This window comes from Dermochelys coriacea, chromosome 4 (assembly GCF_009764565.3).
Source record: "Dermochelys coriacea isolate rDerCor1 chromosome 4, rDerCor1.pri.v4, whole genome shotgun sequence".
Taxonomy (NCBI): Eukaryota; Metazoa; Chordata; order Testudines; family Dermochelyidae; genus Dermochelys; species Dermochelys coriacea.
Window position 1 is genome coordinate 34,268,607 of NC_050071.1, and position 21,064 is coordinate 34,289,670.

General features: G+C 40.4%; 1 protein-coding gene across 1 annotated transcript; it reads left to right on the plus strand.

Moving 5' to 3' along the window:
- The first annotated feature begins 200 nt into the window (after positions 1 to 200).
- Positions 201 to 17,235, plus strand: LRIT3 (leucine rich repeat, Ig-like and transmembrane domains 3). The gene is made up of 4 exons (XM_038400204.2): positions 201 to 754; positions 2,099 to 2,574; positions 12,838 to 13,143; positions 15,571 to 17,235. Exons 1-4 carry the CDS (start codon positions 639 to 641, stop codon positions 16,635 to 16,637), a joined length of 1,965 nt encoding a protein of 654 aa, XP_038256132.1. The 5' UTR covers positions 201 to 638; the 3' UTR covers positions 16,638 to 17,235.
- Positions 17,236 to 21,064: the final 3,829 nt, after the last annotated feature.

Here is a 21,064-nt window from a genome sequence, read left to right on the forward strand (position 1 = left end):
ATTAACATTTACGTTTTATATGAAGTCATCTGCATTCTTTTCAGAATGCAACTATTATTTAAATATATTTAAGCTTTTTGGTAAAGCCCAAAAAAATTGTTTTAAAAAAGTTGTAAAACCTAACTCGTGCTATTAAACTTGACTGTTTTTAATATTAAAATGCAGGTACATTCTGCATTGTACAGTTATTCAGTCTTAGAATATGCCCCTTTGAGCTTATTATTTCATACTGTCTTTGACATGTTACACCTATATAGTACATTTTCTTCCAGAATCGGAGTGCTTTACAAATATTAGCTAACTAAGCTGCACAACACCCCTGTGAAGTAAAGGTATATGTCAAAATATATGTAGTAAATCTATATTCAATATAGTTAACTATAAAGATAGTCCTGATATGCGATAGATATAATTTTAACAGAATATTTTCCTTTGCCATAATAAAGAACAAACTGGTTCAACTGATCCTTTTCAGGATACATTTGAAGGTTAAGTAGCTACAGATCTCAACTAATCCAGTGTAATCTGCTATTACTAAATGGATATGTCTCCATTCACATTCATTGCACACAGCACACGAGTGCCTGGGAATAAAAGTTTTTAGATTTTGTTCATATCAATTTTGCTGGGAGGAAGTCATGTATCTGTTTGTTTGTTTATGCATCATGATTAGCTTTTTTGAAGAGCTAAACAGTTTTTGTCCTTCACAATGCACTTGCATTTACCATGGCAGAAGTGATGGCACTGGAACAAGGTATGTCTTTCTTTATTTCCGTTGTACAATGTAATTATAGGAAAATAGGTTGATGGAAATTTAGAATAACATTCTCTGACACCACTGATGAGTACAGATTGTATAGTTTTAGTTTTAGTTCATGTACTTTTTAGAACTATAAAGGGGAAAGTTTATTCCATTTTTATGCCACTTTACATACTAAGCAGTGTGCATGGATGTTAACAGGTAGCAATAATATCTTGTCTTATTGGTTTTTACTTAGCAGCTGGATGCCTTTTTAAATCTTCAGTTTTTACAGAAAGAGACTTCTCTCTGCACTCTAACTTACTAAATGTTGATATTTCCTTGAAAATTCCATTTCTCAAACCAGTTATCCATGGTATGATAATACTGGTTTTAGATAAATGCAAACATTTCCTTTAATCTGTAGGAAAATCTCACTGTTCAACAATAGAAAAAGTATGATGATGAAGAAAAAGCTTAACCACTTTGAAATATTTTACAGCAGATGCACTGGACATTGTATTGTTGCTCATTTGGGGAATTACAATTTCAGCTAGTTTTATTCTTGTGCTATATCTAATACAAAGTTCTGATGGGAAGAAAGGAAAATAGATGTTCTTCATAAATCAGCATCTATATGGAGAGAAAGGAGAGACATTAACTTTGAACAAAATTCTCAAACCTGGATGCCTAGACTCCTAAATCCATATATAGGCACTTAAAATAAATTGAAATGGCCTAATTTTCAGAGGTTCTGAGACAACCCAGCACCACTGAAGTCAATGGAAGTAGAAAGTCGGCAGAATCTCTGCAAACTAAGCCACTTCTATTTAGGTGACTACCTGTGGATTTAGAAGCTTAAATTTAAGTACCGAGTTTGAAAAATTTATAATCTTCAACCTACTTACAAAAGTAAAGTTCCACAAATATATTTACCCTAGTGCCTTAAATATCTGATATCTCCACACTTGAAGAGAAATTAGAAAAAGTGACACAAAGAATTATAGACTTTTTATTAAAATAGAGGTCATGAATCTCCTATTTCAATGATAAAAATAAAAATAAAATCCTTCTGTTCTTGAATTACATTTCTGCCCCTAAAATGACTGGATAAAAGATAGCATTTAAATTTATCTGGAATTAATGCAGCAGTATCATTCATCATCATTTTATATTCACTTTCTCTTTAGAAAGAAAGTCCACCTCTTAATTGTCTCTATCTTTTAAACATAGAAGACTGCACGTGATCTGATATTTTGGCAGTAGTGATGGTGGAAATGGTATTAACACTTTAATATGTATTTGAGATGCAAGTCTCTGGTATTGAAATACAGATCTTTCTTTGTTGTTTGGTGCTAGGTCTGTGCTGTGTAATGACCCTGATATGTTTGAGATCCCTGTGAATGTTCCTGTGGACACAGTAAAACTTCGTGTAGAAAAAACTGTCATACGAAGAATCCCCACTGAAGCCTTTTACTACTTGGTGGACCTTAAATACCTGTGGGTGACCTACAATTGTGTGGCTAACATTGATGCCAGCAGCTTTTATAATTTGAAGCAGCTGCATGAATTGCGTCTGGATGGGAATTTGCTGTCAAGTTTCCCTTGGGTGTCTCTTTTGGAGATGCCCAACTTACGAACCCTTGATTTACATAACAACAAATTGACCAGCATTCCATCTGAGGCTGGTAGAAACCTGAGAAACCTCACCTACCTGGACCTATCCAGCAACAAACTAATCACCTTGCCATCAGACCTAATGGACATTTGGCTTTCCTTCTCAGAAGCTACACCGTCCAGGAACACAGATCCGGCAGCACAGAGAGTCATATTAGGTAAGCTCATGAGGACATTGGATTCCTTATTAAAACATGTCTAAACATTCTCTTTAAAAGGGAAGCAGCTTAGTATAGTGGAGAGGACCCTGGACTGGGAGTCAGCAGATCTGAATTCTAATCCTGATTTTGCTGCTGGCTTGTTGTGTGATTACTTATCCTATCTTTGTCATCTGTAAAGTGGAGATAATGAGAGTTGCCCCCTTCATAAAATAGGTTGGTATCTCCAGATTAAGAGAGCTAAGTAAATATTGCTGAAATCCTTCCCGTAAGTGTGCATGATGTATGGAATATTCAACTGTCATAAAAACTTAAGTGTTTTTTATTGTTAAGGATTTTTAAAGAATATATGTATTTAAGATGAGATTTCCCTTGTCAATTTACTTGGTGTAGCATTACACCATCTATTATTGGAAACACAGCCATGCCATCTCAGGCAGTGATCTCAAAATGTGCCCAAACTAAGCAGGGGGCAGGTATGGTCAGCACTTCAATGGAATGCCCCAAATAAGTACTGCAGGATGTGGTGTTTGTGGCTCAGTAGAAGGGACTTTCCCCTCTACTATTGAACTACTGTGCCTGCATGGTGACAGGGGAGAGTGAGTTGTTAGAGCTATGTTCCAGATGATATGCTCAACTGAGGCCCTGAACTCCCATGGGGTCTAACTCTCCTCTCAAAGTGGCTTGCTATTAGTCTAGACCACATCATAGAGAGAGGGTCCTCTGGATCACCCACCCATCCTATTTGCAATCTCACAGAACACCTTGTACTTCCCCTCCCATTTCTAATCTTGTGTCCCACCTGCTGGCCCCACTTAGCAATTGCATAATATCACCAGGGTAGCTCTAGTTATTGCTTTCTTTCCTGATATTATTTTTCCATTTATTTATATACTGTTAGCCATCTTTTAATACAATGGGAGAGCTAGCACCATGTAACCAGCCAGCTCTCCATAGACAACCACCAGTGAGTCCATACATCACAGCTTGGGAACCTCTGCCGCATAGTTGTAATTAAATACCATTGTGTAATGTTGTGTTTAGCCATTGTGTTCCACTGCAGAGGCCTGAACCTGCAAACCTTTATTCAGGTAAGAATAATTATCGTGAGTAAGAACTAGTTTGTACCCATCTTGCTAATACTCTTATATATGTAAGCAACTCTGTATGTGAGTGGTGCCAGTGGGTTACTTGTATGCATACGTTTTTGCAGGATTGAGGCCATAGTTTGTAAAGGGCTTTGGGATCATTCAGGATAAAAGGTGATATAAACATGCAAAATATTGTTATAGAAGTGCTAATATGTTAGTTTAAAATATAGTGTGAAACTGCTTATACTATGCTGATTACTGCCTGCTATTTATTTTAAATATTTGTACCGCTAATGTTCGGGACAAACGCTGTGTAGGAAATACTAATGCATGTCTTAAACTGTTAGTATAACACACTTAGCTTTTTGTAACTTGTGTGGCCCACAGGAATCACTCATCAGTTCTGTAAAAGTTTCGGCTAATACTTGCTTTTTAGAATATGTTGATCATTGGGTGCTCAGAAAAAAAATCGTGTGTAGGACTAGGTATAATTGGAGGGATTCTCCACTGCACTCAGTTTCTGTGGATGCAGAGTGTACGGAGGGGATGGACTGTATGGGGAAGCAGGGGTGTTGACTCCCTGATCCTGGGATGACCAGCTTTCGAATAGGTGGGGGCTGCTCTAATCTACACAGCTGGAGCACAGAGTGTTCTGTCCCTATCCCTGCACACTCCCTCTACACCAGGGTTCTCAAACTGGGGGTCGGGACCCCTCAAGGGGTCCCAAGGTTATTATATGGGGGGGTCGCGATCTGTCAGCCTCCACCCCTTATGATGGTGTTTAAAACATTTTTTTATATATTTATTTATAAGGGGGGGGGGGTCACACTCAGAGGCTTGCTTTGTGAAAGGGGTCACCAGTACAAAAGTTTGAGAACCACTGCTCTACACTTATGGTTACTGGAGGGAGGAGAGTAGGAGCTGGCTATGGGTGTCTGTACAGCAGCTGTGAGGTGCAGGTGCAGGTCGACATACATGTGCTCACTCTGCATGAGCTAGTTTGGCTGTAGTAGCTCAGGCTAGCTGCCCTGATACATTCTTTCTTGACTTCCTGATATGCACTTGGGCAGCTAATCTGAACTGCTGCCTATACCACTGTGGCTACACTGCTATTTTTAAGAGCTAGCCTGAGCAGTATGTCTATCTACCTGTGCTGGGTAATTAAACCTCCCTGCTGCTGTGTATGTCAGCTCTAAACCTGATGAGGATTTACCCCATGTCGGAATCCTCATCTCGGGAGATCTAGCCAACTTCCAGTCTCTTTGTGCTGCCCTTGCTGTGCAAAGATAGTGGAATCTGGTTGAGTGGTCACAGGCACTAGGTAAACTTTTTTCACCAGTCTTTGTCAACAGCCTTTAATCATGACAAGCCTTGCAGCCCTAGCACCTGTATTCTCTTGAGCACATCTGACTGATTGTGCCATGTTAGGTGATGATTTTATAATGTGCAAAAATGTCCTCAGAGGAATTAGCATGAGACCTTTAGCTCATTTTTATTTGTGAGCCAAGTCTGGATTTGAACCTGTATCTCCAGAGATGAAAGGGCAGTAGATTCACTGGATTCAGGTGCCAGTTTGCCTCTAGTTTTTGTATCCTATGTTCTGTGGAGATGGTATGTAATTGCCTACCTTCAGACTTACATACTGAAGTCAAATACCCTGAAAATAAAATGATGATTTCTTTGTAGAATTTGGAGCAACTATAAATTAGGCTAGCTGTGAATGATTTATTTCATTTCCAGTCATTACCAAAGCCATTTATTGTGAGTCTATTAGAGTGCAATCAGACAATGATTGTTATACAATTAATCCAAACGTGAACAAGAACATTTCCTCTGGAGATCTGAAGTGTCACACCGCTTATGTTTTGGATTGTTCCATGACAAGCCCACAATCCCCTTCCCACTAAACCTTCTATATCTTCATCTTTATTGATTGTGAAGATGGTGCCCTGGTCATGTTTCTCACTCATGTGCAAGCGCATAAGCGCACACACACTCGTGCGCACACGCACGCACTCACCCACTCATTGCAGGAGTCTCACCTTCAGGTCTGTGCCAGAGGGACAGGGTTGTACTACCTGATAGATTTTAGGATCTGGTGACAAAATCAGAGAGAGGCTGTCCCTGTTTTGTTTTGTTGCTTAAAAATGTACCATGTTGAGTAGGATTTATATGGGCCTGACTATCTTCTTCACTTCTCCAAGTAGAAGGGATTCTGGGTAGAAATAATGAAAAAGGGAGACTGATGTCTCTGTGACATTGCCCTCTCTGATAACCCATGGAAGATCTGCTGAGGCTCATTGAGGTTTTCGGGGCTGGGAAAGGAACCAAAGAGCAGTTGTTCTGTGTATCACTCTCCCCCTTTCCAGAGGTGGTGAGTATCTGCTTGGATTCCATGCCTTAATTAATTCTGCTTGAATCCGTGTTAACTAAGGCTACATTTCTGCACCTCTCACAGAGGCTGGCCTGCTAATGGTAGCATTTTTCCTGCAGAACCACGTTGCCAGGGGTAAGAAGGGGCCAAAGGAGCTGACCCTCCATTGGACTAAAGCTTCACTTCTTTGTAGATCTGCAGTTTTCTGCACCTTCTGCCTTCTCTGGATGAAAATTCTGCAAAGTGAACCTTCAGAGAGTCCTGGGTATTTTGTCCCCCTCCTGCGGGAGCATCCAGTTAGGTGTTCTATCTCTAGCTGGCTTGTTAGCTGAAAGCATAGTGTCATTGGAAGCTGAAACTCAGAGCTTCCTATCAGTACTTAAAGCAAAGTCAAGTTGTTGAAATGCTGCCAGTAAAATGGCAGTTGGAGTTCTGCTCAATGTGGGCAATGGTTGGTGGAACCAGGAAAACCAAGATTATTCGCTGGTGTGTTGAAACAAAACCCAAACCAAGTGATTTTTAACAATTAGAAGGCTCTGCTAACCTGAGGAGGGGAGAGTGCAGGAGAAGGCTCCCTTTCCAAATCTTCAGGTGACGTGACTGCCTGTGCCCCTGGAAAACCAGGAGCTGCTTTTGTTTAGCTGACAAGAACCTGGCCTTTCCCTAGTCTTTGTTAGTAATCCCCAACTTTACTCTTGCTTGACCCATTTTGATTCCTTGTGTTTCTTCAGTCAATTTGGGCACCAAGGGCCCAATTCTGCTCCCACTGAAGTCTGTGGTGGCAGGACTGGGCTGTAGGAGCATACTGTGATTTGAAATCTGAGGCATGCACAATGGTAATATCATTCCCCTTGTGGTCTCCCTCCTCGAGAGCCATTGAGAGGATGAGGAAATACAGCATATGGCAGAGCTGCAGTTTGCGCTGGTTGAAATCTATGTGAAGCCACTGACTAAACCCCAGTGGAGCAGCCGGGGCTGCAGATGGTATTGCAGTTACAGAGAGCCTGGGGTGGAGGAAACATCACCTGTTAATGACATCCAGGTTTCATTTTGAACCTTGAATATTTTATTTATTGCCACTTTACAACCCAGTGAAAGGGGAATAATGTGCATTTAATTACACTCTGAGGCTGGTTACTGATTTACAGAGAAAATTTCCTACATAGCTCACCTCTAAGCTAAAGTCCATATTGACACAGTAGTATGTACTGGTGCAGGGGAAACTGTTTACCAAGAAGAAGGGACTGCATAAATGTATTCTTTTGTGATACACATTGGAGTATATAATTCACAGCTGTAACTATGGGCTGTTATTAGGCGTTGATGGGGATGACTAACCAAGTGAGTTATTGAGGAAGCAAATGATTTGAGTTTGTTGTGATCACTGCAGCATCCAGGCTTGTCTCCAAATGAATCAGATAAGGACACGTTGTGGGATGTGTCCATTTTCTGTCCATTTGCACAAAAACTCCATTGTGGTTCATTAGGAAGGAAGCTTTGTCTGTTGCTTATTGTACAGTGCTGTCTACTTGTACCATATCATATCCATGTATGGCAAATCAATGCTTATTGTGCAACAATTTGAAGTGTTGGTTTCATATTAGAAGAAAACCCTGGCTCATAACTGGCTGGAAATAGTCATCATGTGAATGAGGAAATTATCTTCTCAGAGGTCAATGTTGGACATATGGAACTGAAACAATGTTAATGAATCAACTGTAAATAACTGCATTTTGTTTGGCTGCAGTGAAAACAATTATTTATCTCAGAACCAATTAGATAACTTATGAAAATCTTTGCCTCCCTTATGGAAGACATTAAGAAAAGAGCCACCTGTCTCTACCTGCAGATTCAGGAGTATATTTATATGTTGGGAAAGAGGCCAGGTGAGTAGCTCTGGGGTTCTACAGCTTTTCCCATTCACAAAATCCAGTGCTTCCAAATGATCTGGAACCCTCAAGGCTAGCCTAAATAACCATGTGACCGTATTACCTTGTTCTTTGCTTCCCTGTCTCTTCTGCTGTTTGTTACTCATTGCTCAGTCTATTTCTGTTATACAGTCTGTGGGTCAGGGACTGTCTCATATGTTTGTTTGTACAGTGCCTCAGCCAGTGGAGTCTGGATCTGGACTGAATCTTTTGGCACTACTGCAATATGAGCAATAAATAACAAGTCATAACTTCCTATTGGAAAACCTGCAGGAGGGGAAAAGTCAGCCAAAGAGGTTTTGTCACAAGCTGTCCATGGGGAGAAGGACTCGGCCACCTTGTGAAGGGAGACAAACTGCTAGCCCTACCAATCTTGAGGGTCCATGCGGAAAGCAAACTTCTAACTCTGGAAATCCTGGGGTCTCCTGATGCCTGAACTTCACTTCCCCACTGCATTGCATCCCCTCAGCTGTATGTTTCTACCCTCTTTGAACAGGAAAGAACAGAGGCCTTATAGGGTAGTTAATCTGGCTTTTAGCATAATTTACTGCTGTGGAAAGCTGACGGTGTTTAAGGGCTTGTTTCAAGACAGTCACTTTCCCTTCCAATATCTTAGCGGTACTCTTTTTCTCCAGTCCATAGGGAAGAGAACAGGTCGTTTTGTAAAATATCAAGAAGGAATAGACGTTTCTCTGAATAAGAATAGGATCTGCCTCCAGAACAGTTAAAAAATAAAACTGGACAGATTTTAAAGGTAGGCACATGCAGTTGTGTATTTGAGTGAGTTGGACTTGTGAGCAAATATCTGTGCATATACACATGGACGGCAGGCACTCAATCTGTGCACCCTCAGCTGTTGTATCTGACATGTTCATGAACACCAGCTATTTTCAGGCATCAGTTAGTCATGTTCAAAGGTCAATGTGCATGCCTGACTTTGAAACTCTGTCTCTGCAAATGTTAATAATTTCCAGTGGCAGAGAGTTCAACAGATTATGAGGGTTAGTCGCCTTTTTGAGTAATACACATCTTTAAATGTTCACCCTATATACCATTAGAATTTTGCAATGACTATTAGAGGTTAATGCAGCACAAAACAAATCTCAAATAGTCCTGACATTAATACCTCAAATGAGACAACATATTCCAAAGAAGCTTCCCTAACATGTTATTTCAGCTCAAATTATATCCTATCATATATTTTACGTGCATTGAATGTTTTATTTGGGAAGAGAATTTCCCATGTGCAACTGAAATAGTGGTACAGTTCCTCTAAGACAGTGGTGCCCAAACTGTTCCTGCCACCTCACCTTACCAGTAATGGAATCTGTCTGTGCCCCCTCCCCTAGGTCATTACTGCACAGTTGGCTCAGCAGAGGAGCTGTGGCTAAAGGCAGAGCCGGGGGCAGAACTGGGGATGGGGGGAGGAGCTGGGGCAGGAGGCAGAGCTGGCCTGGGGGTGGAGAGGAATGAGGGCAGAGCTGGATGGGGGCAGAGCAGTGGGTGGAGTGGAGCTGTTGCTAAGGTTGGAACGAGTCGGGGGCAGAGCAGGGGGCTGATGGTACTCCCTCTCTGCCACCCTGGAAGGAGGGGGGTTGGCTTGGGCCCCGTGGGCCCCCCCAACCCTCCTCCAGTTTGGGGACCACTGCTCTAAGAGAAACGTTGTTTCCTGTCAGTGTGTGTTTTTCTGATGGCAGTAGGAACAAATGCTGCAGTTAATCCTGCCATTCTCCCGGGCAAAACGTGGACTGATTTCAGGGAGAGTGTTACCTGAGAAAAGGATTGTGGCTTTAGGACCACTTTCAGTAGAATAAGTGTGCTCCAGAGAGCATGCTGGAGGACACTGAGAAGCTGTCTTACAATTAATTCTCTGCAATGAGATTGGTGGCAGTACCCTGACTCACAAGCAGGATGTTGTAGGCAGCGTCTCTCTAGCTGTGTTGGTCCCAGGTTATTAGAGAGTCAAGGCTACAACTGCATTGTACCCATCTTGCCTCTCTAAGTAGGAAGTTGCTTTTTTACTATACGGCATTAATATGTCTCAAAAACTTCATTAACCATGTATTGCCCTAATAAGAAGCATTTGCGAAGCATGGACAGATTAATGAGAAATGAATTTGAGTTAAGAAGCTCATTTGCATAAGAGGTGCCTGACTATTAAATTCTTAATCCTACAACCTTCATTTTCTTTTACCATAATTGCTTTCAGTGGAATTATTTGTTGATATTTTTGTGAGCCTTTGTATGTTTTAAAAGTTTCACAGTAGGCTTATATATTTCAATCACTTGGCCATATTGGTGAATAATTTACCTGTCTAAAGGATTAATCCTGCAAATCCCTATTATCATTATTACTCACATGAGTAAGACTTTGCAGGATCAGACCATTAAAAATGCAATTTAGGCTATTTAATTTTTTAAAGAGACATAATTGTCCCAACTCAGCAACATAAAAATATTCCAAAATGTGAGAAATGTATATTTAAGAAATGTGGGTAAGTAACATTAAGTTACCCTGGCAGAGATGGTGTCCCTAGCCTCTGTTTGCCAGAAGCTGGGAATGGGTGACAGGGGATGAATCACTTGATGGTTACCTGTTCTGTTCATTCCCTCTGGGGCACCTGGCATTGGCCATTGTTGGTAGACAGGATTTTTGGCTAGATGGACCTTTGGTCTGACCCAGCATGGCTGTTCTTATGTTCTTGGACACCTTTACTTTGCACAATGGTCTCAACATCCTTGCATGGCATGTACATTTACACATCCTGGGAATCAGGGGCCTTACATTGGATTTGTTTGCAATGAATGGCTTTTGGGACACCTGTACCGCATATATGAATTGGAAGGAAGTTTATCTTGTGTACTAGGAGAGTAGGCTGAAAATTGAGAACATCGACCTTCTCCTTCCCCTGCTAGTTTTACCCACATTCCCACCTTAAGTATACAGGGCAAAGGGGTAGCTACAGATAGGATGGACTGATGTTAAAGGAAACCTGTTGAAATTCACCTCTGGTGAACTGGGCATTTTTATATATATATGCCCAGTTCACCAGAGGTTGTCAGGTTGTATATGATATAACATCACCAAAGCTATATATAACCTCCAAAGCATGTGCACGCGCTCTCTCTCTCTCTCTCTCTCTCTCTCTTTTTGGAGATTAGCTTTTAAAAATACAATAGTTGAACCAGTTTTCTTGGATTTGCCTATTCCTTTTCTTGTGGGTAATAATTAGTCAATAGATTTAAAATCATTCGTGTCTGGAAGAAGTACAATTGGATTGTGATGTCATAAACTCATAGTCAAGGAATCTCTTCAGGTCAAGTCTTGTTTTAAAGGGTGGGATTAGTCAGGGTTTATCATTGGTTTAACCAATCACTGACTTTGTGCTTAAGATAACCTAATCTTGGTCAGGTGGTTAAAGGAAGCATATATTTCTACATCTACAGATTTTTTTTCTAAAAATGCAAAGAGATTAGAAGCCAATGAAAGGGGAAAAAGAAAGGTGTTGGTAACATGGAATAATTCCAATTTTTTATTTAATTATTCCTAAAGTTATTGCATCTTTTCACATCATGAGCTGTGTACTGTGTCTCCTTATCTGGATTTCATTCATAACTGGTTTGCTAAACTGTTCAGAGTGTCCAGTAATTATAGGTTTTCACTGCAAAGTAGTAGCTTTTTGTTTTATATCTGCCTGCCCACTTTTAATGCACCCATCATCATAGCATTGGAGGCTGTCCTGTGTTACCTACAAAAATAGCTTGGATTGGGAATTAGTTCTATTTATTAATATTCAGAGGAAATGGAGCGTTCCAGGGAGATTTGTACAAAGATTTAAAGTCAGATCAGAAACTATTTAAAGGCATGAATGAAATGCTGTGGACCAGGTCCTCAGCTGGTATAAATAGATATTTCTTTATTGAAGTCAACAGAGCTATGCTGTGTTACACCAATATAAGTTCTGGACCTACATTACTATAAAATAGCCAGTGTAATTCACCTGAAATCAAATTCAACAAGAGAAGATATGTCCCCTCACTCATGCTCTTCATAATCAAAAGGCAAATAGTCTGAAGTCAAATGGGGCACGTCCGGGTCCTTGTGTGCCATCAAAAATGCTAATATCCTTTAATTCTTTTGACAGTTCCTCTGCCCTCCTCCCTCTCTCTCTGCATCCCCCCACAACTTTTAAATATTTTGTATGTAAGAGATTGCCCTGAATGAGATCTCTGAATCCAAACACCCCTAAGCATTGGGAAAGTTCAGATCCAGATCTAAACTTTGTTGGCTTAAAGCCATCTCTGTTCTATGGCAGAAGAGTTGGTATAAGTCACAAACACTTTTATCATTGCTCTCTCCCCAGCCAAAATCCAAGCACTTTAAAAGGTGCCTGAAAAGAAAAGAGAAGCTTAGAAAACTCCATACTTAATGAAGGGGAAGGAGACCAGTGGAAGTCAAAAGACAACCATAGCTGTTAGAAGATCTACTTGTATTTGAAGGGTCTGCCAAGAAGCCAAATGCTGGTGAAATACCTTACTTGGCAGCTAACCAAGGCTGCTCCTTCTGAGGTTGTTCCAAAGGAATTAAAAAATGGTACAATTTAGTGTAGAATTTGTCAACTCATGTACCATTTTCTATGCAGGCGGTTGTGAGGAAAAGATCTAGTTTATCAAATGTTAACAAAACAGCTTTAACCCTCCTTCCTGAACCTCCCCCAAAAAAAAAGTATAGAAGGAACAAATTAAATATTTCATGAACTTAAGAGGCACATGACTCTCCCTATTAGCATTTAGACACAATGGTATGTTCCATTCTAATCATGAAATCCAAATAATGAAATTAACTGTACACTTTTTTTTTCTGTTTAAGGTTTGCAGGACAATCCATGGTTTTGTGACTGTCGGATTTCAAAGCTAATTGAATTTTCCAAAATAGTGGACACCTCTGTTATACTTCTGGATCCTCTTGTTGCTTGTAGTGGACCTGAGAGCCTGGCAGGTATCTTGTTCCAGAGAGCAGAGCTGGAACAGTGTCTTAAACCATCAGTGATGACTTCAGCAACAAAAATCACATCACCTCTGGGAAGCAATGTACTGCTACGCTGTGATGCCACTGGATATCCAACCCCACAACTTACCTGGATCAGGTCAGACAATTTACCGGTGAACTATACAGGTATTTCATAATTTATTACTAAGAAATATGAGAACCTAGAAATATTGATCGTTCGTGCTTTGAAATGATCTTTGAGATCATTATTGATGAATGGTGAAAAATGAACAAGACCAGATATTCTCACAATATTTCCACCATTTGGGGCCAGAATCTCTTCACCCCTGTTTGTATTAAATTCATCCATATCTGAACATGAACAACGCAAACAGGTCACTTCTAATTCTGAACATGACATGGAACCAAGACTGGATAGGAGGCGTAGATTCAGTTTCCCAAAATTGGAGAGGGTGGTTTGGACTTGAAATTTCAGTTTTGGCTTGTTTCCGGTACAAAATGGAAGTTAAAAAAGCCAGTGCAGCCATAACTGAGCTATTTAAACACAGCAATTTTTATTATAAGCATTGGCTTTACAATAAATATTAGTTTGTTTGAATTTTGGTCACTTACCACCAATGTCCATACTGAACAATAAAGAGACAGTGAATATCTGATACTGTTTTTGTATATCAGCCAATTTTAGTAATTGCATCTAGCAATTCAGAAGTTTTCCTATTTCTAAGTAATGGGTTCATGAGAATGAAACTGTATGACCTCTTATTGTAAGCCCACAATCATAAATTGCTATATTTATTATGAAAAATTCTTTTAACTCAAAGCAGCAAGCTAATATCACTCATTTAAAACAAAATAAGCATATCAGTGGAAATGAATTGTTATAGTGCAATACTGGAGGCTGCCAGTAGATGGCATAGTTAGCATCTAAGGATTATCTTTAGGATTTAAGGAAGAACTGTAGAAGAGAAAAGACAGAAAAAGTAAGGGGCTGAGAGTAGGGGAAGTTAGCGAATGTATAAAATCTGCAGCTCCTAGAAAAGCCTGGAAATTAAACTGTTTGCGTCAGAACTCAATTATTTTAATAACTCAAAGTATTTTGATGATTACATATTCTGTAGCGGTGGGTTTGAACTCTGAAGTCTGAACTCAAACCCAAACTTTTCAAAAATTTTGGTGGAGAGTTTTTGTAACTGGAATGCTATATAATCTATATATGCTATATAATTTTCTTTGCTTTTGCTGTTCATGTCACAACTGTCGTTGTAGAGCACACAAATAGTGGAGACGCAGAAGTCTGTAAGATCGAGATGTCATGCATTACAATTGATTTATTATTTACAGTGCCTGTCTTTCACCCTGGGAGCTTACAATAATTAAAATATACAGGGTGAAAAGTAAAATCCACATAATAAAAATAGATATAAATCTATTAATTGTTACAGCTCTAACTTAATCTCTTAATCTTGATTTAAAAAACTGTGTGCGTGTGTGTGTGTGGGGGCTCTTAAGGGTTCTAGATAGATAGCTCTGGGAAAGTTCAGTCCACAGGACAGGTTAAGCCTGGGTAGTGCAGGCTGCTGCTTCTTACTCCAGCCACAAACTCCAATCCTGAGCTGAGGGCTACCTTTAAATGAAACAGGATAATTCTGTTTCCAATACATGTTTAGACTTAAGCCTCCATTGTGAGGTGGTGTATAAAGTTCCCGGATTAGATGATAATAATTGTTGAATGGGGTTGCATCAGTGCTCTATGTAGTCCAAAATAGTGCCTCAGACAGTTGCATCAAGCTCCTTAATGGGTAATTATGCAATAACCTGCCCATGGGGAATGCTTCTTGCTAACCTCAGGCAGTCAGCAGCAAGCTTTTACCCTTAAACATAAGAGCTGATGGGTGAAACCTTCAAGACCATTTAAGTGAATTAGGAGCCAAAGTACCATTTCCTAAAGTGACTTAGACACTTAGGATTCGAAGTCTTGTTGACGATCAGTTTAGCTTCTAAAGTCCATGGAATTTAGGCTGCCAAGTCACTTACGCACTTTTGAAACTTTCCCCTATATCCCTTTAAGCATTTTTGTTTTGTATAATGAAATGGCAAATATTTTTATTACTCATATAAATGTCTAATTTTATTTTTGAACCGTATTCAGGGCAAGTCTACACTTAAATTAAGAGATTACACTGCACCGATGCAGCTGTAGCACTTTAATGAAGACGCTCTCTGCTGATGGGTGGTGGTAACTATGCCAAGAGGTGGTAGCTATGCCAACGGGAGAAGCTCTCCTGCTGACAGAGCTCTGTCTGCACAGGGGGTTAAGTTGGTATAACTATGTCGCTCAGGGGTGTGGATTTTTCAGTGAGTGATGTAGTTTTACTGATGTAGGTCTGTAGTGCAGACCAGACCTCAACTCTTTTTTTCAATTCTATCATATGGCAGGGAGTTTTGCAAGTTGTGTTTAAAAAACAATATGTTCAGTTCAAATGGTTCTTTCTAACATAGCAAAAGCATGGAAGGGATAATGTCATAGCCTTTTCTCTTTTTTTTTATGTTCCCGTTGCACTGTTTTATTATATGCATTTCCTTTTCCTTTAGTAATTCAAGAAACTCCAGGAGAGGGTGTCAGATGGTCCATAATAAGTTTGACAGGGATTTCATACAAGGATGCAGGAGACTACAGATGTAAGGCCAAAAATTTGGCGGGAATGTCAGAAGCTGCTGTTACAGTCACTGTGGTAGGTGTTGTCACTACAACTGTGTCACCACAAAAGTATGGGAAGAAGTTTGAAGCAGACCAACAAAATAACACATGGGAGGAAGCCAAGCAAGAATCTGAAAAAAGCACCACACCTCCTCCACCCTTAACATCGCTACCCACAACAATGGCTACCACTGAAAGGCCAACAAGTGCCAAGATCACAGACAAAAAACAATCCAAGTCCATGGCTGATGGGAAAAAAAGTTCAAAGGGAGTAACAAATGGAAACAACAAAAAGCCTGAAGAAACTGGCAAAAAAGATGAGGAGACTTCACTGAATGCAGCAGCACTGACTGAACAGAATGTCACCATAAAGAACCTGAAAGTTATTAGTGAAACGGACGAAAGAGTTACCTTAACTTGGAAAACCATCAATGCCACAAGCAACTCTGCAGTGACTGTATTGTACTCAAAGTATGGTGAGAAAGATATGCTGCCTCTGAGTACAGATCCCAGCAAAAACAAAGTTACAATAGATGGTTTGCAGCCTAGTACACAATACATGGCATGTGTCTGTCCCAAAGGAGTCCCACCTACAAAAGATCAATGCATTATTTTCTCCACTGATGGAATAAATGATGAGAGTGGTTCTCAGGTTTCCATTTTGGTCATGACTAGCAGTGCGGCATGTGTGATTGTTCTACCTTTGATATTTTTCTTACTCTATAAAGTTTTAAAACTTCACAGGAAACCAAAATCTGCTAGGGAAGCTGACCTTGCAAAAGAGACCTATGTCAAATTTGAAACACTTTCCTTGAAGCCCCGTTCAGTGGGCACAGGAGGAGAGCTCTGGACTCGAAGAGACACTGATGAGTCAGAAAGACTTCTGCTTTGTTCTAGGTCAAGCATGGATTCTCAGATGACGTTCAAAAGTGAGGGCTCCAGGTCTGAGTACTTCTGTTGAGTGTTGTATACAGTGGACAATGTGAAATACACTAAGGGTAAAACTAATTCCAAACTGCAGTCTTGTATCTGAAAGCAGGTCAGTGCCAGGTAGGAAATGCCACTATCAGATATAGCATCTGATACAACTCAGACTGTTGTGGTAGGAGGGGGAAAGGGAAATTGACAACAGTATATATTTTTTTGTCTTTTTTACATCCTGTCATGCATCCTGTGACTTCTGATATGAGATAGTGATGTTCCTAGGAGAGTAAATAGAGCATAAAGTAATTCTGCCTGATTTATGTTCTTATATTTTCTGTTTTTATTAAACATTCTGGTATTTATCTTGTCATCTGATTTCATGTGTACAACATGCAAGTTGTATCCATCAAGTATTCCCCACTTTTCTTTTAAAAATGTTATGTACTAGAGAAAAGCTATAGGAGTAAAGCTTAAACTCTGGCTTTGCTTGTGTCGAAGATAGTCACTTATACTTAACATTTGAAAATACAGATTTTCTGATGACAGCTTGTGCTTCAAAATGTGATAGAGCACTACATTGTATAATCTCTTGGAGTGGGAGTGATTTTGGGTTAATCAAGACTCAAATCTGTTATCCAGAGATCATGCACTTTGTTTCTTGAGATGCACAATAGACCATCTTCATCAAGCTACAAATACTTTTGGAAGGAGCTTTTCTTGGCCAGTGAATTTAAGGTAAGGTTTTGCCATGAGTAGCTTTGTAAGGGACAATAAGTTGAAACTACTTAATATGGTCCTGTTGCAAAATTGCAGCCTTAGAACAGTATACATACTGCAATTTAATTAACGTTGACAATTATTTACCTTTGACACCATATATTGTACATACGTGTATCTATTAGACACATGGTAAGATGAGGTCTTGTCCTCCAATAGCTACAGTCAAGATGCAACAGGAGATGTAACAAATAGCAAGAGGGAATGAGGCGAGATGATGAGGGTAACATTTGGAATGTGTGATTGTGTCAGCGAATTATGAGCACAACTTGACATTTCCAAAATCCTATTATATATTTTAAAAATAAACATCGAGGATTGCCTATCATGAGCCCAATCCTGCGTCCATTAAAGTCCATGACAAGACTCCTATTGACTTTGTTGCTGCAGGTTCCAACTCCATGAGTATCACTGTGTGTAAACAGGGAGCCACAATACATGCCAAAATGGATTTAAAAAAAAAAAAAAGCAAGTATCTTTGATATCTTGGGCCTTTCCATGTGAGTGCTGTGGGAAGCTGGGAATCTTCCCTTCCCAATGGGATGATAATAATACCTGGATCTTATGTAGTGCATTTCATCCACAGATCTCAAAGTGCTTTACAAGGCAGGTCAGTGTCTTTCTCCCCATTTTACAGATGGATAACTTGAGGCACAGAGTGGGTAAAGTGACTCTCCCAAGGTCACCCAGTAGATCAGTGGCAGAGCTGGACATAGAACCCAGGTCTCTTGGATAAACAAGATAAAGCTCCTGTTTCTGCCCCTGCAATAACATGACATAATGGGTTTTCAAGGCATAACATTTTTAGGTATTATTAGGCTGGGTTTAAATCTTTCTCATCTTGGGCAGGTTTAATCTGTGGGGAAAATTTGGGTAAGGAGGAAGAAATATTTTTGTCATAAATTGACTTAGTGTAAACCCCTCACCCCGAGGCATCTCTTTGAAGCTGCTCAGTGGCTTAGGATGATAAAAGGAGTGCTAGAGAAACATGGAGTAGTGGGCAGAGAGCAGGTAAGGTAGTCAAAGGTGCATGATAAATTTATTTGCATAATAGCTCTGCAGTTTGTTAAATGGATAAGAACTGTATTACTGGTCAGACCAATGGTACATTTAGCCCTGTATTCTGTCTCTGACAGTGCCCAGAGCTGACAGAGCTTCAAGGGGAGCGTACAGAACAGGGCAGTTCTGGAGAGATCCATCCCTGTCTTTCCCTCCTGGCTTGTAAGCTGGTGTGTATACTGTTCCTTTGGGAGACGTGAATCTGAGTTCTTTCGCTGCTCAGTGGAACAAGGGCTGGGCACTCCAGAGGGACGCTCAGGGAGGCTTGGGGGTTGATGTGTGCCTATTGCTAACTGGTTCAGAGAGCAAGGCCTGGAAGGTAGTGCCTGAGACTGGTGGATTCAGGGAGCTGATACACAGGAGCTACAGACAAGATTTCCTCATACTAAAGTCAGGTGGTAGCAAGGTGCCTCATAAACCTGGGTACCCCTGGGAAATGTCACACCTGGTAGCTGAGGATTCCCCATTGTGGTATGACCCCTACTTCAGGAGGTGCAAGAAGCAGATAGTGTAGAGCATAGATGCCAACTCCCTGGGTGCTCTGGGGCTGGAGCACCCACTGAAAACCCCCCGGCAGCCCCACAGCTCAGCTTCTTCTGATTCCTCCCACCACCTCCCTCCTGCCACGATCAGCTGTTCAGCGGCGTGCAAGAGGTGCTGGGGGAATAGGGGGAGGAGCGGGGGCAGGAGGAAATGGGGCAGGGGTGGAGAGAGGCAGGGTGGGGGTTAGACGTTTAGGGTCATCCTTAGCAAGAGGTTGGGTCCCTGACCATCTTGGCTAATAGCCTTTGATAGACCTATCCTCCATGAACTTATCCAGTTCTTCTGTGAACATAGTCATTCTTTTGGCCAAAACAAAATCCCATGGCAGAGTTCCACACGGTAATTATGTATTGTGTGAAAAAGTATTTCCTCTTGTTCACATTAAACCTGCTGCCTATTAATTTCATCAGGTGACCCTTGGTTTTCATACTGTGGGAAGGGATAAATAACATTTCTCTCTTCGCTTTTTCCACACCATTCATGATTTTGTAGCCCTCTATCACAGTGGTTCTCAACCAGGGGTACACATATCCCTGGTGGTACACAGAGGTCTTCCAGGAAGTACTTCAACTCATCTAGATATTTGCCTAGTTTTACAACAGGCTACATAAAAAGCACTAGTAAAATTAGTACAAACTAAAATTTCATATAGACAATCACTTGTTTATGCTTATCTATGCACTATACACTGAAAAGTAAGTACAATATTTATATTCAAAATGATTTATTTTATAATGAGATGGTAAAAATGGGAGAGTGAGTTATTTTTCAGTAATAGTGGGCTGTGACACTTTTGTATTTTTATATCTGATTTTGTAAGCAAGTCGTTTTTAAGTAAGATGAAACTTGGGGTACGCAAGACAAATCAGACTCCTGGAAGGGGTACAGTCGTCTGGGAAGATTCAGAGCCACTGCTCTGTCATATCCTCCTTGTCTCTTTTTCTAAACTGAACAGCCCTAATATGTTAGTCTCCCATTATGGAACCCATTCCATACCCTTGATCATCTTTGTTGCCAGTCTCTGAAACTTTTCCAGTTTCACTGTATCTTTTTTGAGATGGGGCAACCAGAACTGGGCATAGGATCAAGGTGTGGGCATACTTTGGATTTATATACTGGCATTATGATATTTTCTGTCTTATTTTCTATCCATTTCCTAGTAGTCCCAAACATCCTTTTAGCCTTTTTGACCACTGCTGTGCATTGAGCTGAAGTTTTCCAAGAACTATCCACAATGACTCCAAGTTCTTTCTTGAGTGGTAACAGCACATTTAGGACCCATTGTTACATATGTATAGTTGGGAATATTTTTTCCAGTGTGCATTACTTTGCACTTAACAGTGAATTTCATTGGGAACCTTCACAACTTTCCCAGCGCAATGCAATCCAAACACTAATCAACACAATCACCCATGCAACAACACAACCAGCACACACACAGCCATACACATTTCCAAGTTCAACGCAACCCACACATAAAACACAAATCTCCCAACACAAAACTATTCATACACAATTCCACACAACTCTACCAGCACAACACACTCATTTGCACACCTTCACTCATAGTTACCATAAAATCATAAACGTGAGCATCAATGCTGTGAATCCATTGCTAGGAGAGATATAATATAGGTAACACAATTCTCTAAATCAGCTCCAGGTAACTTTTTTTCATGGTCTCAGTCTCTTACTGCCAGCAGCTCAGAATCATGAGAGAATCATTGGTTTCAGAGTAGCAGCCATGTTAGTCTGTATTCGCAAAAAGAAAAGGAGTACTTGTGGCATCTTAGAGACTAACAAATTTATTAGAGCATAAGCTTTCGTGAGCTACAGCTCACTTCATCGGATGCATCGGATGCATCGGAATCATTGTGAGACAGATTCAGCTGCCCTTACTCAAGATGAATAATATCCTGATCTGGGAGATGTTCCATTGATTTCAGTGGGACTATTTGCAGATAATGGTACTAACCAACATGAATAAGAGTGGCAAAAACTGCTCTGCTATATAACAGTAAATGATCATGATGATTCAGATGGGGTGCAGTATGACATGACAATTCTGGTGCACCATAATCTGGT